This window comes from Drosophila guanche, unplaced genomic scaffold, assembly GCF_900245975.1.
Source record: "Drosophila guanche unplaced genomic scaffold, DGUA_6, whole genome shotgun sequence".
NCBI classification, from domain to species: Eukaryota; Metazoa; Arthropoda; class Insecta; order Diptera; family Drosophilidae; genus Drosophila; species Drosophila guanche.
In genome coordinates, this window is record NW_022995750.1 from 2,867,453 (window position 1) to 2,882,380 (window position 14,928).

Below are 14,928 nucleotides of genomic sequence, written 5' to 3' on the forward strand. Positions count from 1 at the left end.
TTTTTTGGTCATAGTCATGCATAAATTATATTCATTTATCTCTTCCAATTACGCTCCCTTCAAACGTTGCAGGGTTTACGTTTTGCAGCACCATTTTAACATATCACCGCTTTCCCACACTTTCGCTGCTCAAACAGCTGTTGTTGTCTTCCTCATGCCGATTACGGTATATTTACAGTATTTTTTGAAAATGAAAGGGTATTTTTCGGTATATTTTATCGATAATTCCGCAGTCCCACTGGAAACGATGGCCCTGCGTGTTTTTGGTTTAAATTTAGTAAAAACTAATAGAAATCTGCTGCAAAATGCATGCAAGCCAACGGCCATGCCTGCAGGACAAGCGGTAAGTAGATCTACTCCAGAAGCAGAGATTGCCAATAGCTCAATTCGACTGTTTCAATAATGGCAAACGTTTGCATAACCTTTCCAGGTGGCGGCGGCTTCATTTGCCACAGAAGTGACTGTCCACGCCACACCGGCTGCTATCCAGAAGCAAAAGGTCAGCAAAGCCATGAAGGCCTATCTGACACGTGCCACCGAGCACGACGAGTTCATGAAAACGCAGCACCTGGAGTTCCAAATCGGCAAGCGGCACTTGGCCAATATGATGGGTGCCGATGCCGAGACCTTTACCCAGGAAGACATCAATGTGAGTGGGTTTCTAATGGTTATAGTATGATACTAACGAATTAAGACTTGCAGGAAGCCATCTCGTATCTGTTTCCCTCTGGGTTGTACGATCCAAAAGCAAGGCCCGCCATGAAGACACCAGAGGAAGTTTTTCCCGCGCGAAAGGCAGCAGAGTTCGATGAGACGGGCAGGCCATTTCATAGCATGTTCTACACGGGAAAACCAAATTTCTTCCAGCTTCTGCATGTGAGTTCATAGAATTTGATGTTCATTAAAAGAGAGTTCAAATTTATGTTCTGAAATTCCAGGAAGTTGTGGAGGAGACCAACAAATTGTACGAACTGGAGGAACGCATGCTGCGTCGTGGCATCAAGCCCGATGAAAACCAAAAGCTGTAGGTGTCACGAGCTCATTACATAAGAGTTTTATAATGAGATATTTCTTTTATTTGCCAGAGAAATCGCTGGCTTCCAGGTTCTACCCAAAGATCAACTAGAGAAGCTGTTGGTGGAGAGCATTGCGGACATTGAATTCACGAACTTTTCCAACACCATGGATCGTTTGATTGCCTCCCCTTACTCATACAAGAGCAAGGCATTTATTGAGCGCTACTTGAAGCCACTGATGGATCAGTCCAAGCAACTTGAGGTCCCTAAGCCAAAGATCGACGAGCAGGGACGTCAGTACATCACCACCTATGAGTGTCTGCGGAAAACGGCGCGTGCTGATGTCACCGTGCGAATGCCCGGCACTGGCAAGATCACCATCAATGGGCAGGATATCTCGTACTTTGAGGATGAAAACAGCAGGGAACAGGTGAGTGGATGTAACAATAGATATACATATCATATGGTTTTATTTAAGATTATAAATTATGATTTAAACGATTCTGCTTCGAAACAACAAAAGACACAGCCTAAAACCAGCCACAAATCAAAACTGCTCGCCTCCTCTACTACATCTAAACTCTAGATTACAGATAGTGTTGTATATATATAATAGTAGTATATGGGGTGTGGTATATATATAGTATAGAATACAGAACGCCAGGCGCTTCAAATATCAAAAAATTCCTCTATGGTAATATCAACAATCTTCTGGGGTTGCTCAAACACACTTAAACTATAGGAGGGAACATCTAACTCTTCAATTCTAAACATATTTTCGGATGATTTTACTAAATGCTTTTAGCAACTATTTGCGCAAATTCTGCTTTTGTTGGTTGGAAATGACAATCAGCAGCTTATCGATCACTTTGCTCGCCTGCTGTTGCTGCGATATGAGGGCCTGCTTTAGTTCCTGTATCTCCTGCGTGAGAAACTCAATCCTGTCGGCATTCTCATCGATTTTGGTCGTTAGCGTTGTGAATTGTCCCGCGTCTGGATCGGGATCGCCGGCCAGCACATAGCCCGTTGAGGCGCAGCCATTACTCGTGCTGTTGTTGTACTTGTTCTTGTAGGACAGATAGTTCTCCGCGGGGTTCTTCGAGGAGATGGTGTGTCCGAATTGTTTTCGCATCTTGCCTACCTCATAGGCCTTCATTAGAATGTCCCTGGGCAGGCGCTTCTCACTGGGATTCAACGGTTTGACGCACAAGACCACGCGATAGGCCTGTGGCGATACCAAGGCCGTGTAGTGCAGCAGATTCCTCAACCAGGTGGGCAGATACCCGTTAAACAGCGCAGATTCGATGTAGCTAATGAGCTTCGTCTGTCGCACCAGCTTTGAGAGTCCCGCCGTCTTTTTGAGACCCTGTATATCATGCACAGCAATACCGACAAGGAGATTCATCAGGATGATGGTGACAAAGAGCAGAAACAGCACAAAGGTGATCTGTGCGCTGACCTCCAGCAGAAAGGGTGGATCTTTGCCATCGGGATCGTTGATTAGTAGCGACAAATCCTGTTCGCCAATCATCATGACCAGCACCGAAATGAAGCCCATAAATGGATTGGCAAACGACGATGACGAGGGAAAGATCACACAAAAGCTTATGGTAAAGCCAATCAGCATGCAGGAGTAGGCCATAAAGAGCTTCGCAAACTCCCCCTGTACCTTGGTATACATGGCCACATAGACATCAAACACTGGCAGCTGTCCGATCATCAGCATGAGATTTGTCCAGCCCAAGAGCACGGCAAAGGCGCCAATGTGATTTTGAAAGGTGTACGTCTTGTTCGTGTAGATATAGGAGATGACAAAGACGCTGGTAATCACAAACCACTCCATTATGTTCTCCACTTGTGTCACATAATGTCGAAACGAAGAGTAGCCCGTGATGCCATAAACCTTTCGAAATATCTCCACAATGGTGATGGCCACCAACACCCACCATTGCATTTCCATCACAAACGGATTGTTTCGCAGCATATCCCCAAGGATGGACTGCTTTTGGCATAGTTCCTGGGCCTGAATGGTCGTATTGTCATCCTTGCTGCCATTGTAGCAGTTGTGGGCGAGGGCAGTCAGGACGTAGAGCGTTAGGAAGAGCACAAAGCTGAAGCAGAAGATAAGGCGTCCAATGTAGTATTTTCGTATTTTTCCCCATTTGATGTACAGAAAAGAGGAGCAGAGGGGATGCTCTAGTATCTCCTTTTGGCCCTCATCCACAAAGGTATTCAGATAGCTTATCTCACGGGGATGACAATGCTGCAGCAATTGGCGAAAGTCCAGCTCCAGCTCCACCTCACGATTGACGGGATCCTAAAACAGGGATGATAAGAGAGTTCACAAATCTTTCAATCTAAAGGTTAAAGCCGCCACTCACCTGTGAATGATGCAGCGTGATGGCTGCATCCAGCTTCTGTCGAATCATGGCCACCGATGAGGGTGTCTTCCGTGTGATCACATTCAATGCGGATGTGCCCTTCTTCGATTTGGTGGTAACATCTGCCCCATGGAATATCAGCATCTCCACACACTGCACAAGGCCATCGAGCGCTGCCAAATGGAGAGCCGTAAAGCCATATATATCTTTGTGATTGACATTAGCACCCCACTGGATGAGCGTCTCCATGATGTCGTAGGCATTCTCGGACTTTCCCACCGCCGCATGGAGCGGCGTGCGATGGTCAAAGTCCTCGGCATTGGCATCGGCATTCCCGTTTCTCAGCAGCGACTCCACACACTCCAGACTCGAAGTTCGTGCCGCCAGATGGAGCGGGGTGAAGCCTCGATGGTTCTTTAGCTTGGCATCCGCGCCCTTGGACAGCAGCAGGTCCACACACTCCACATTGCCCTCATCCGCAGCGAGATGTAGGGCAGTGGACTCCTTCTCGCGAATGCAGATCCTTACATTCGCATCCGCATTGGGGGCATTGAGCAGGGCCTCGAGGCACTGCATGTTGCCCAGATCGGCGGCCAAATGGATAGCATTTGTCCCATTTGGTTTGAGGGAGTTCACGTCGGCTCCCTCGCTGATGAAGATCTGCAGACACTCGAGAGCATTCGAACGCACGGCACAGTGCAGGAGACTCTCCTCGCAGTTGGGCTTATTGGTGTCCTTGGTAATGTCGGCCCCATTGTTGATTAGGAACTTGGCGGCCTCAGCGGCATTGCCAAAGGCGGCACAGTGTAGTGGGGTATAGCACTTGGACTGCAGATTCACATTCATTCCCTTGGAGACGAGCAATCCCAGTGTGGCAAGGCATCCGCTGAATGCCGCCAAATGCATGGAGGAGATGCCATTCTGATCACAAAAGTGCAGATCAGCGCCCACCTCCATCAGGCCCTCGATGAGGTCCCAGCGCTTGAGGAACGCAGCCCACAAATAGCAGAGATTCTTCTCCAACTTCGAGGCAGACTCAAAGTGCGTCTTCGTGCTCTCGGCCACGACATTTCCCTGCTCAATGTCCTCAAATAAACGCACTCGCCCGGTGGCACTCTTCATCTGATCGATGAGACTTAGGCGAAGCGTATCATTGCAGATCTGAACGCTCAGCTCGCTGGTGGGCTCCTCGAAGCTGTCGTACATTGACGGTGCGCTCTCCGCCGGCGGTGACGGTCCACACTCCATGTATTCGAATTCTCCAGCTGTCGGATACTGAGCTTCGATCATGGCGTCAGTGTTGTTATTCCGCCATCGCACCATCAGGTTGGGTGGAATCGATTTGAAGCTATGTTGAAGAGATGTTTTTCTATGATTAGTGAAAGATAGTTTTGAATTGTTTGGAATTCGGAAATTTAATTAGTTTAACAAACACACACACGTTTAGGTAATTAAAGAAAACATTTAAGTGGGTTTGGGGTCTAAAGAAATTTAAGCTAAAGTTTATTTTACTTATTCCAAACATGCCTTTGGTTTACTATAAAGATTATCTTAGGAAAACGAATAAAGTTGGTTTGTTTTGAGCATTTTTAAAGTGGTTTGAAACAACTCTTAGGAATAGACACGAAATACATTGAACCCAAAAAGATCTTTGTCAAATCTTTTTCATATTCTTTTCTCTGTCACCATTAAATCGAAAAAGTTCTACTATTATTTTCCAAATTGTTAATCATCCTTGACTTATTTTTGTTCCCCATCTGTTTACAACCATCTGTTTTGTCTTTAGCCCTGATAAAAACATAAGTTCTACCATTACGAGGCTCCCGTAATGGTTAATGATTCATTCACTTTAAATTAAAACTTGGATCATTAGATAAAGTCGCAGCTGTCGTCTGGCTTTCATCTCTGCTATTTTTATGGACTTGTAAATCTGTTTTTCATTGTTTGTAAATGGCACTGAGCAGCACTAAAGTTCGAGTCTCTGTTTTGTTGGTTGACTCTGGCATCTACCGAGAGCATGAATAATTTGAAATAATTTTATTTTGTTTTTCTCGCTTTCGGAGTTATGCAAAGTTGTCAATATTTTTATTTGGTTTACGTTGATTTATTGTCCGAGTGCCGGCTGTGATCTCTGGCGAAGTCCAAGACCAAAAGCTGATTTCGTTTATGGCTGATATTTTTTTTTTGCATAATTTTAGACCTTGTCCATGCACTTGTTGTATAACTTTTGGGTGGGTAAGGGAATCCCTGACTTTTCTTTGTTGATCACTTAACTCTCTCTCTCGTTCACTCTCTCACCCTCTTTGTATTTTTATCTCACATTGAAAATACGTACACCGTTTGCAGCCATATCCACGGATGATGCCAATTCGCCAATGAGCTATTTTCAATATCTAATTTCATTTCCAAAATACATGGGAGACAAAGCACCGCCGAATGCCATACGGACTACGGACCGGACCGGATCGGATCGGATTGGACAGGGGTGGGTGGGGGAGGGCGGTGTTGGTTGCAGTCGAACGAAACGGAACGGGACAAGTGGCTTACAATGGAAGCCTTTTGTGGTGATTATACAATTGTGATCATCTCTAACGGGCGGAAAATGCAAAAATGTTGTGTGAAAAAACGCGAATTTTTCACTTCCGTTTTGTTGTTGCCTTCTTTCTATTCTACAGCTTTTCTATTTTACTACTTTTTTGTGTGTGTTTTTTTATTGTTGGTTTTATAATCACTACGAACGCGTTTTTCGATTTGCCTTATTTCGTCTGAATTTTCAGTCAAGCCACAAACGCGTCCGCCTGCATTGTTGTTCCAAAACCGACTGCCGACTGCCCGAACTGAGCGCTTGATGAAAAACCATAAGCCGTTGTGGTTAAGTCGTCAATCGAGATTGAAAGAGAGGTAAACTACAGAGAGAATCGCGGAGAGATCTGGTACAGAGAGAGAGATAACCCTATAAGAGGGAGAGTGAGAGAGAGATGGCCAAAAATCATCTGTGAATTATTTGTGTTTTTTGAGTGGGTGTGGAAATCTTTTTGGGCTTTTAAGAGTTGATATTTGGAAGGTGTTGGTGCTTGGGTGTTTTCTTTGTACGGAGATGGAAGATTGCCTAAAGATCCTTTGAGGAAAACTAGTTTTTGTAGAGAAAAAATCAAAATAAAAATATTTTAAGATATTCTGAGCTTTAAAGATTTGTGTTGTGTTATTGACCTCTAGAAAGCTTTGAGATTTGATGGAATTTTGCTCAACAAAATTGCAAACATAAAACCTTTAATTTCTTTCTTTTTTCTTTGAAGAAGATCGTTATAAATAGTTGCACTTCAAAAAGTGAATAATATTAAATATGTGAGTGAAATCTTGTAAAAAATAAGGGGAACAATGCCAAATAATTGGTAAGGAAAACTGACTTGACTTTAAAGAGAAAAAAAACTTTTAACCTTGATTAAACTATGTTCCAAATATGTGAAGTTTCATCTCTACTCCTTTAATTTAAATTAAATTAACTTTTTTTCATTTAGATTATTTATGGTACTTCTATTTCCATTTGCTATTCAATGATAATTCGTTAATAATTAACTCGACTGCTGGCTTGTGAAGTAATTCAAATAATTATCTAATGTAATTTTTGCACGTGAAAATTTCCACAAACAACCGACAAAAAAAGGTTGTTGTTCTCTGGACAGAGGATTGTTTTGTATGCATACATACATATCTGTATAGAATTATGAAACCATCTGGTTGCTGTATTTTAACTTTATTTTTGATAGTAATTCATTCATTTGTCACATAAATCATTAAAATGCTTCCGTGTCTTTTTTGTTCGGGGTTTGGCGAACACATTTTCATATTTTATAATGCTATTAGCTTTTGCGGAGTCTTACACATAAGAGATGTAAACTTTCAGTGTAAACTGCAACAGAGTGAGAGTCTGAAGCAGAGGCAGAGGCAGAGACAGAAGCTGGCTTTAACTTTATTTTCGAATTGGTGGCACTTACCGGTTATTTGCATTATTCTCATTGAGCGGCTGTTCCACTTCGGTCTTGGTAACGACACTGATCGAACGTGTCATGCGACGGGGTTTCGTACTGCCCTCCTTATAGCCAAGATTCTCCATGGTGTCGACGACGATGACGATGGCCAGACGATGGTTGCTTCTCGTTGTCGTTGTCTCTGTCTTTGTATCCGTCGTTTGCTTTTTGTTGGTGAATCAAAACGCGCAAAAATGCGCTAAAATACTCAACGGAATTCAATGCACAATGCACTTTAGCTAAGACCGTTGTCAGCGTGTTGTAAATTGCCAATAAATAAACGGGCAATGTTACTTTCCAATATCACTGACACATACACACAGAAAACGGAGAGAAGTTGGTTAATTTATAGCCCAATTCTCATGCTGGATTTTGTCTCTGCAAAAGATAGTTTAGATGGAAAGTTTATAGATTGGTTTTTGTTCCCCCCCCCAATGATCGCTCCCGCAGAGCTTCGAATCCCAACTGAATGACAAAGATCTTTCAGGTTTACTTTCTTCTAAATATCCGCACAAATAAAGAGGCTTCTTTGGGTTTATTTTCGACTGTGAGAACTAAGAGTCTGTGCCTGTGGACTCTGCCCAGAGTTTTTGGCTCTGATTTGCGTTGAATGCGGCACTCCACTCCACTCGTGGGACTGTTGGTCTGTTATCTAAGCGCCTGCCATTTGACGCAGCCTTTGATAAGCCTAGGTCCAAGTGCCCACCAGCATCATCATGGCATCATCATCATAATCACAGTGATAGCCAGACAATCTGGGTAGATTTAACTTCAAGTGCTACCGGTACTCGTAAAAGGGGTGATGTCTCTCTACCCTTTTCTAGTAATATAAGCCCCTCTCTGGACCCCAGCCATGTACTTTGTTTGCTTACTTTTTTGCTTGATTTTGTGTGTTCAGATTATTTACAATTTATGTCAACTTGAGAGAGGCAAAGTTTACAGACTTATTCATTCTCACTCAAATTGGCAAATTCCTAAAGGGAGTTCAGGAGCGCTTCAGTATAAAGAGACTATTTAATAAGAGGTTTCTAAAGTGTTTTCTATATATTTTAAGGAGCTTCTTAGTACCTTCTTTAAATTTGAATACTATTGGTTTTTAATCTTTTGTTTTAATCTTTCTCTTATTTCCTGTTTGTTTTTTTGTGTTTATTATCTTAATCTTTTCTTTTTCTTATCTCGTTGTTAGATAATTGTATTTATCGTTCAGTTATTTTCATCTTTTAATATATATTGTCTCCTAAAAACTATTTTTACATTTATTCTGCTGGAAAGAAGAAAAAGAGATAAAGAAAAATATTTTTCACAGCTCGTTTTTCCCCCCATTATTTATATAACGAATGCCCAGGTCGAGTTAATTGTTGTCTGAAATCTCAAATTCAATTACCCAACGAAGCGTCAAGCTTGTTTAGGTTCCATTTAATGGATTTTACTTCTGGCATCGTATTACCCCACAAGAATTTCTGGGAATCTTTCGAACCTGTTTGCAAAAACATAAACAAAAGTCGTATAAACAATACAACAAAAATAAAGAGATTGTTTGCCTGGCGACAAAACGCGAATGAAAAACTTTCTTTGCGTAAAAATTGTTGCTGACTTATTAGACAAATCTGGTGATAAACAAGGCTAAAACATACCAAAAGACCGGAGACTGGGCGCTAAATTATGCGAGCAAATTAATCAAATTCTGTGCGTAGTTGAGAAACCAGTTTTCGGAGCTCCATAGTGGAGATCTGATCTGATCTGCTGTGGTCTGTTGGTTATCGTCCGTCTCTGTGGCTTTCAGGCGGGGGGGAGTCGAGTCGAGTCAAGTCCAAAAGTCGCTAACATCACAAATAAATATTGGTTTGAATAACGCCCCCGTGTGATTACAGTTTTTCGTTGCAAAAGCAATTAATAAATTTTTGATGAATTTTTCGCACTGGCAAAAGGCAAAACCTATTCTCTGGTATTCTTTAAATAGAGCAAACGATTACCGGAGAGTGGAACAGAACGGAACGGAACGGCGGCACGCTTTTGTTGTTGATTTTAATTGCTGATCGACGGATGGCCCGGAAGCGCCATTTTGCTGTTGCTGTTGGCGACGGCCATTTTGGGAAAACTGCGACGCCATCGACGGACGACGGACGACGGAAAGCCGGACGATTGTACTTGTACTCGTCGGTTCGCTTACTTTCTCGTGTATTTCTTATCGCTCGAGCGTTGATTCAATTATAATTGAAATCAATTTGAGTTTCTTTTTCTTACTTTTTCTTTTGTGGACACAATGGGTGGGTCCAGGGGGTGGGTGGGGAGGCATTACGAGCAAACGCATTGGCCCGAGTTAAGTTTTTATTTGTTGCGTTGCTTTCATAATGCCCTTGAACCTGAATCGCATGCCCCCATTGCCCGCCCTCAACTATACATATGAAGAGATATAGTGCATAGAATATAGAAGCACTACTAGATCTATCTGTCATGTGCATGCAGCTGCCAATTGAATTTCTGTGCCATAGTGCACCAATTAAAGGATAACAAACGTAGTAAACAAATCTCAATTGTTATTCATGAGCGGGAGCTTTCCATTTGACAGAGATTTTTCTTAAATCGTTCGTTGTATTATCGCAGATCTAACGAGCGTTTTATTTGTGCAGATATTTCAGATTGAATTTTATTATTAAAGCTAAGAAAACTGAATAAGGGTTTCTGTAGAACACAGATCTATTGATTCATAATCTTTAAACTTGTATTTGTATTTTTATTAGATCTTTCTTTCATCTCTTTTTCAGAGTACTGTTTCAGGAAAACCTTCTAGAATTTTCCTGCATTTATCGTAGAGTCCTGTTTCTTTGATATTTAAGGCATAAAACTTCACTTTGCATTTAATCAAGTCTTTTAATTCTGCTTTTAATGACAGGCCCAGTGCCGTGGCTGTATTAATCCACCCGACATTTTATTCCTTTTTTTATGGATAGTTTTCCGACACTTAAGACGCGGACGCTCAACGACGTAGAATCGACTGATAAAAAGAACTGCGCCAAAATGATATTCTGCTCTCCGTTTGTCTCCGGTCTGTGTCCAAAACTAAGCGCCCGAGAGACGCGTCAATGAAGATGTAGATACAGTACACTTAGTATATATACTATACACAATCCGACAGTCTTTTACAGTTGTACGACGACGATAGCCCACGAAGATGCCGTCGTTGTTGTACTTACTATGATCACATCTTCGTTGGATGTGTCAAACTATAAAATTCATTTAAATCATAATAAAAGGTACCCGCGAATATTCTTGAAGTGGGCATCGAAAAGCCGGGTTGTCTATAGAATTTACACCCCTACATAGATAATCTTGAGAAAGATATAGAGTGTTCTAGTAGAAATTTCTGGGAGAAGACCTTAGGCAAGTGGCCCTTAAGTTATTTAAAGAAAAAGCCCAAAGAAATAGGGAATTAATAACCGCCAAACACCCCCAATTATTCCTGTGCAAATGGTTCTGATTTAGTGTGGCGGGAACCCCTTAAATACAGGGGATTATAAACCAGTTTTTATCTCTCGTGTGCTTCGTCACATTTTCTGCAAATTGGTTGCTATTTTTATCGCATTTTGTCTCTGTCGTTAATTGTGTGTGTACATTAATTTAAAAATCTTGTTCGCGATCCTAAAGCCTTTTAATGTTTCTCGCTGTAGCGTGAAGTCATCTATCCAGCAATTTGCTTAAACAAATCACAAATTTGTCCGCTCTCATCTCGAAAATCTTTTGATTTGATTGATTGTCGTTTGTCAATTTGGTTTACCAAAAAAGAAAGAGTTAAAAAATTGCCTGTTCCCCAGTTCGATTGTTGAGGTTTTTATTGTTTATTGTTTTTTAATCATAACGTTTATTGTCTGTGTGCCGTGGACCAATGTGCCCCCGAGGGGGGCTTGGACTTTATTTCCCACGCAATCGGATCGACAGATCAGACGACCTGAAAACCAAATTCAGAATTTGAATTACGATTTGTTGTGATCTGTTCTGTTGGATTATGTGAACTTTGAAACTGGCGTCACAGTGTGTTTTTTTTGGGTGTTTAATATGCAACAAATATGTGTGTAATTAATTGTATGAATATATTCTATATTCCCAGAATTTAGCAGCTGATTGGGGGAGTTCTTTGGAATGAATTCCGAATGAGATTCATTCATTCATTTGGTTGCTATTGTCGTTTGGGCAACAGTTTTTTCTATTAGCAATTAATTACTGTACAATTACATACTGTACACTTAGAATCCATAAAATGATCCCTTTTCTTATGGCTGAACCCAGGATCTGTTCAAGAGAATTCTTTATAATAGTCAAAGGAGCGCCATTTCTGCTCCTTCGTCTGTTATTTTTCCTTCTAAACTGATTCTCATTTACTTCAAAGACCTTAAATATTCTTTACTCCTTTCTAAGGTTTTATTTAAGAAATTTTTGTTTTAAAAACAATTACTTCATTTAGAGTTACACAATTAAAATTGCTTTTGTGTTCTATGGGATACACTTGTTCTATATTTCCCCCGTACTGTTAACAAATGAATTGTGGGAGGGGGCAGCGCGTGCTGCTGAGTCTGGCCTGCGGCTCTGCAATTATCGCCAGACCTCTGCCTAATGCACTTATAATTTGCCTCACACCTGCTGTTAGAGAGAGATCGCACAGTTCACACTAGCCGTACCCGACGAACCGCCCCAAGGGCGAACATGCAACAATTTGTTGCAGTTTAGTGGCTGTGCGGCTAACAGACATTTAATTTGGCTAGCGATTTGGCCATTAGCTATTGTTGTACAGGAAGTGCTACCGCAATCGCATTCGCATTCACATTCTGGTGAATACAATAACTATTATATAGATCTATCTCTATTCTCTGTACAATGGATGCCTCGGGGGTGACATCTGAACTTGACATCTAACGGTGGCCCAATGTTTGAATTTTTCGCGTTTTCCTCTAATTTTGATGTTCTTGTGGTCTTTTGCAGCTGCTATTCCCGCTGAACTACAGCGAATTGCTGGGCAAAGTCGATGTGGAGGCCAATGTCGAAGGCGGCGGTCCATCCGGTCAGTCGGGTGCCATACGCTGGGGCATTGCCATGTGTTTGCGCAGCTTCGTTGATCAAGAGATGATTGAGTCAATGCGTTTGGGTAAGTGCCTTTTCTTTAGCTCTATATATTTGCCGCTAATTGTTGCCATTTATGTTACAGTCGGTCTGCTGACACGTGACTATCGCCGGCGCGAGCGCAAGAAGTTCGGACAGGAAGGAGCACGTCGAAAGTACACGTGGAAGAAGCGCTAAGGGGGGGCGCACATATCTCACGTTGCATTTCAGTTTAAAAATGTTTAATAAATATAAAACTATGTTAAAGATAGTCTTTCTCTACATTTGGTCGAGCGGCCTGAGGCCCAGCAGCTGCATTCCCTTCTGCAGCGTCCGCTTTGCGGCTTGGAAGAGCAGCAAACGCTGTGATTGCTTCAGCGGGCAGCTCTCCAGCTTCACAGGTAAACGTTTCAGGGCACGACTTGTGGCATTGCTAGAGGATATTCAGAGTAAGGATTACAAGTTTCTAGACAACTGGAATTCTTGAGATTCGCACCACAAACCAAACAAATAATTGACCAGAACACACGCCTCTAATTGCTCCTTGGATTGCCAAATGCATTGCTCAAAACGGGCCAGCTCATAGAGCAAATCCAAGGCATCCACTGGCTCCCGGCTGTAATGCTGCCAATCGGGTACAGTGTCCTCCAGTTCTACATCTTTGAAGTTCTCCAAAAGGCTATGCAGGCGGCAGTGTGTGTACTGCAGTTTAATGCCCGTATCTCCATTGACTTGGAGTGCCTGCTGCCAGCTGAATTCATGATCGCGCTGCCGTCGCTGCTTGAGGACATTCACCAGGACAGCCGAAACACCCAGGCTATCACAGACATCTTCATCGTCCAGAGAGCTATTCGCTCTGGTGGCTAAAATGGAGATTATAAATAATGAGCTATTAACAAAGTATAGATGGTATGGATCGACATACTAGGAGTTTGATTACGCTTCTCTCTCATCACGTCGCGTGCCTCGTCTAGGACATCCCTCAGAAATATAGCCTTGCCCTGGCGCGTGCTCATACCATGAATGCGGCCGAATTTCACATGCTGCAGCTGCTCCAGACTCAGTCGCTTGTTCAAGGCAGCCGTTGTCTTAAACAAGGCATTGAAATGATCCGCCTGGCCATTGTCCACCACGTAGAGGATGCGGGAGAACTGCAAACGGGAGTGACGCTCTAGGAGCGCAGCAATATCCCTTGCCAGATACAATGTGGAGCCATCGCTCTTGATTACGGGAATGCGTCGATCATCCACCACCACAATTTCGCGGCCATCCAGCTCGCGCTGAAGAATCCCAGCAGAGCGTAGCTTCTGCAGCACATCGCTGATTTGCTGTTGCGAATACTCCGACTCCCATTCGTAGCTGTCAAAGTGGACGCCCAGTCGATTGTAGACACCCGACAGTTCCTCAATGGTATACTTTCGATACTGCTGCCATTGCTGGGCCATAGCGTCGTCTGTTCCTGCCTCCAGAGCAGTGAAGAGGTCTCTCGCTCGTTGTGCAATCTCTGGGTTCTCCTCAGCCGCTCTATTGGCCGCAACATAGGATCTATATAGCGTCTCAATGGGTGCTCTCTGCATATCTTTATCGCTCACATTGTTCAGCTGAACACCCAGGGCCAGGAGACCAAATTGTGTGCCCCAGTCCCCGAGGTAATTGAGGCGCGTGGTGCGGTAGCCCAAATGCTGGTGGAGATTGGCAAGCACATTGCCAATAATCGTGGAGCGCAGGTGGCCCACATGGAAGGGCTTGGCAATGTTGGGGGAACTGTACTCCACAACCACATGCTCGTCAGCTGGCGAAAGCGGCAATGCCTCCGGCTGCCTTTTCCGCAGAAGCTGTTCCACAAATGCCTGCGGCTGCAGCTGAAACTCTACTTTGGCGGCACTGCGTCCAGCACTGGGCACCAAACGCACTTTCTCTATGTACGTCGCATCGAAGGTATGACTCCTCAGGGAGTCCAGCAGCTCCTGTTCCTGTTGTGCAACGGCAGCCGGCACAGTCCATTCCAGAGTCGGCAGCCGGGCATTTTGCAGCTGCTGATTCTTGAGGGGCACTTCCAAGGCATGGTAAATGTTCTTCAGCTGCGGCAGCTACAGGAAGGAGTCTTGGGAGAGTTAACACAATGAAGTTTAAGGGTTTTGAAAGCTTACCTGATCAGAAATAGCTCGACGAATCCGATTCATTTAATTTTTTATTTTTGGTATGTAATCGCTGCAACGATTTGGATGGTTTCCAGCGGAACTATCGATAAAATATACCAAAATCTAAAATTATATTCCTCGAGTTTGATGTTCTATTTGATTTTACTAGCTTGCAAAGACTTTGAACACTAAAACAATAATTTAATCTGTTTGAAGAATACATATGGCTCATTTTTATCTACTTCTTTGATTGGATTGTATACTTTATGAC

General features: G+C 42.9%; 3 protein-coding genes across 6 annotated transcripts; 1 reads left to right on the top strand and 2 right to left on the bottom strand.

Annotated features, from left to right (window-relative positions):
* Positions 1-225: 225 nt before the first annotated feature.
* On the top strand, positions 226-12,783 carry LOC117586616 (28S ribosomal protein S9, mitochondrial). The gene is made up of 7 exons (XM_034276820.1): positions 226-343; positions 431-649; positions 703-876; positions 939-1,024; positions 1,086-1,446; positions 12,400-12,562; positions 12,623-12,783. Exons 1-7 carry the CDS (start codon positions 248-250, stop codon positions 12,712-12,714), a joined length of 1,191 nt encoding a protein of 396 aa, XP_034132711.1. The 5' UTR covers positions 226-247; the 3' UTR covers positions 12,715-12,783.
* LOC117586612 (transient receptor potential channel pyrexia) lies at positions 1,452-7,901 on the bottom strand. Of its 4 annotated transcripts, none has more exons than XM_034276802.1 (3): positions 7,393-7,901; positions 3,398-4,766; positions 1,452-3,333 (listed from the first exon to the last, which is right to left on the bottom strand). In XM_034276802.1, exons 1-3 carry the CDS (start codon positions 7,509-7,511, stop codon positions 1,825-1,827), a joined length of 2,997 nt encoding a protein of 998 aa, XP_034132693.1. In that variant the 5' UTR covers positions 7,512-7,901; the 3' UTR covers positions 1,452-1,824. The 4 variants fall into 4 exon arrangements, with proteins under 4 accessions (XP_034132693.1, XP_034132694.1, XP_034132696.1 ...); XM_034276803.1 differs by having other exon boundaries at positions 3,398-4,745; positions 7,393-7,898; XM_034276805.1 differs by lacking the exon at positions 7,393-7,901 and adding an exon at positions 5,733-6,228 and having other exon boundaries at positions 3,398-4,745.
* On the bottom strand, positions 12,742-14,757 carry LOC117586614 (probable arginine--tRNA ligase, mitochondrial). Its single transcript, XM_034276819.1, has 4 exons — positions 14,667-14,757; positions 13,442-14,606; positions 13,013-13,379; positions 12,742-12,949 (listed from the first exon to the last, which is right to left on the bottom strand). Exons 1-4 carry the CDS (start codon positions 14,697-14,699, stop codon positions 12,796-12,798), a joined length of 1,719 nt encoding a protein of 572 aa, XP_034132710.1. The 5' UTR covers positions 14,700-14,757; the 3' UTR covers positions 12,742-12,795.
* Positions 14,758-14,928: the final 171 nt, after the last annotated feature.

Bases quoted from the DNA above. Each gene is read 5' to 3' on its own strand.
- LOC117586614 (XM_034276819.1), bottom strand. From the start codon at position 14,699: ATGAATCGGATTCGTCGAGCTATTTCTGATCAG. The intron at 14,607-14,666 runs GTAAGCTTTCAA...TCCTTCCTGTAG, and splicing joins GTCGAGCTATTTCTGATCAG to CTGCCGCAGCTGAAGAACAT. The intron at 13,380-13,441 runs GTATGTCGATCC...TCTCCATTTTAG, and splicing joins GAAGCGTAATCAAACTCCTA to CCACCAGAGCGAATAGCTCT.
- LOC117586612 (XM_034276802.1), bottom strand. From the start codon at position 7,511: ATGGAGAATCTTGGCTATAAGGAGGGCAGTACGAAACCCCGTCGCATG. The intron at 4,767-7,392 runs GTAAGTGCCACC...CACTAATCATAG, and splicing joins GAGAATAATGCAAATAACCG to AAAAACATCTCTTCAACATA. The intron at 3,334-3,397 runs GTGAGTGGCGGC...TCCCTGTTTTAG, and splicing joins TCACGCTGCATCATTCACAG to GATCCCGTCAATCGTGAGGT.
- LOC117586616 (XM_034276820.1), top strand. From the start codon at position 248: ATGGCCCTGCGTGTTTTTGGTTTAAATTTAGTAAAAACTAATAGAAAT. The intron at 344-430 runs GTAAGTAGATCT...TAACCTTTCCAG, and splicing joins CCATGCCTGCAGGACAAGCG to GTGGCGGCGGCTTCATTTGC. The intron at 877-938 runs GTGAGTTCATAG...CTGAAATTCCAG, and splicing joins ATTTCTTCCAGCTTCTGCAT to GAAGTTGTGGAGGAGACCAA.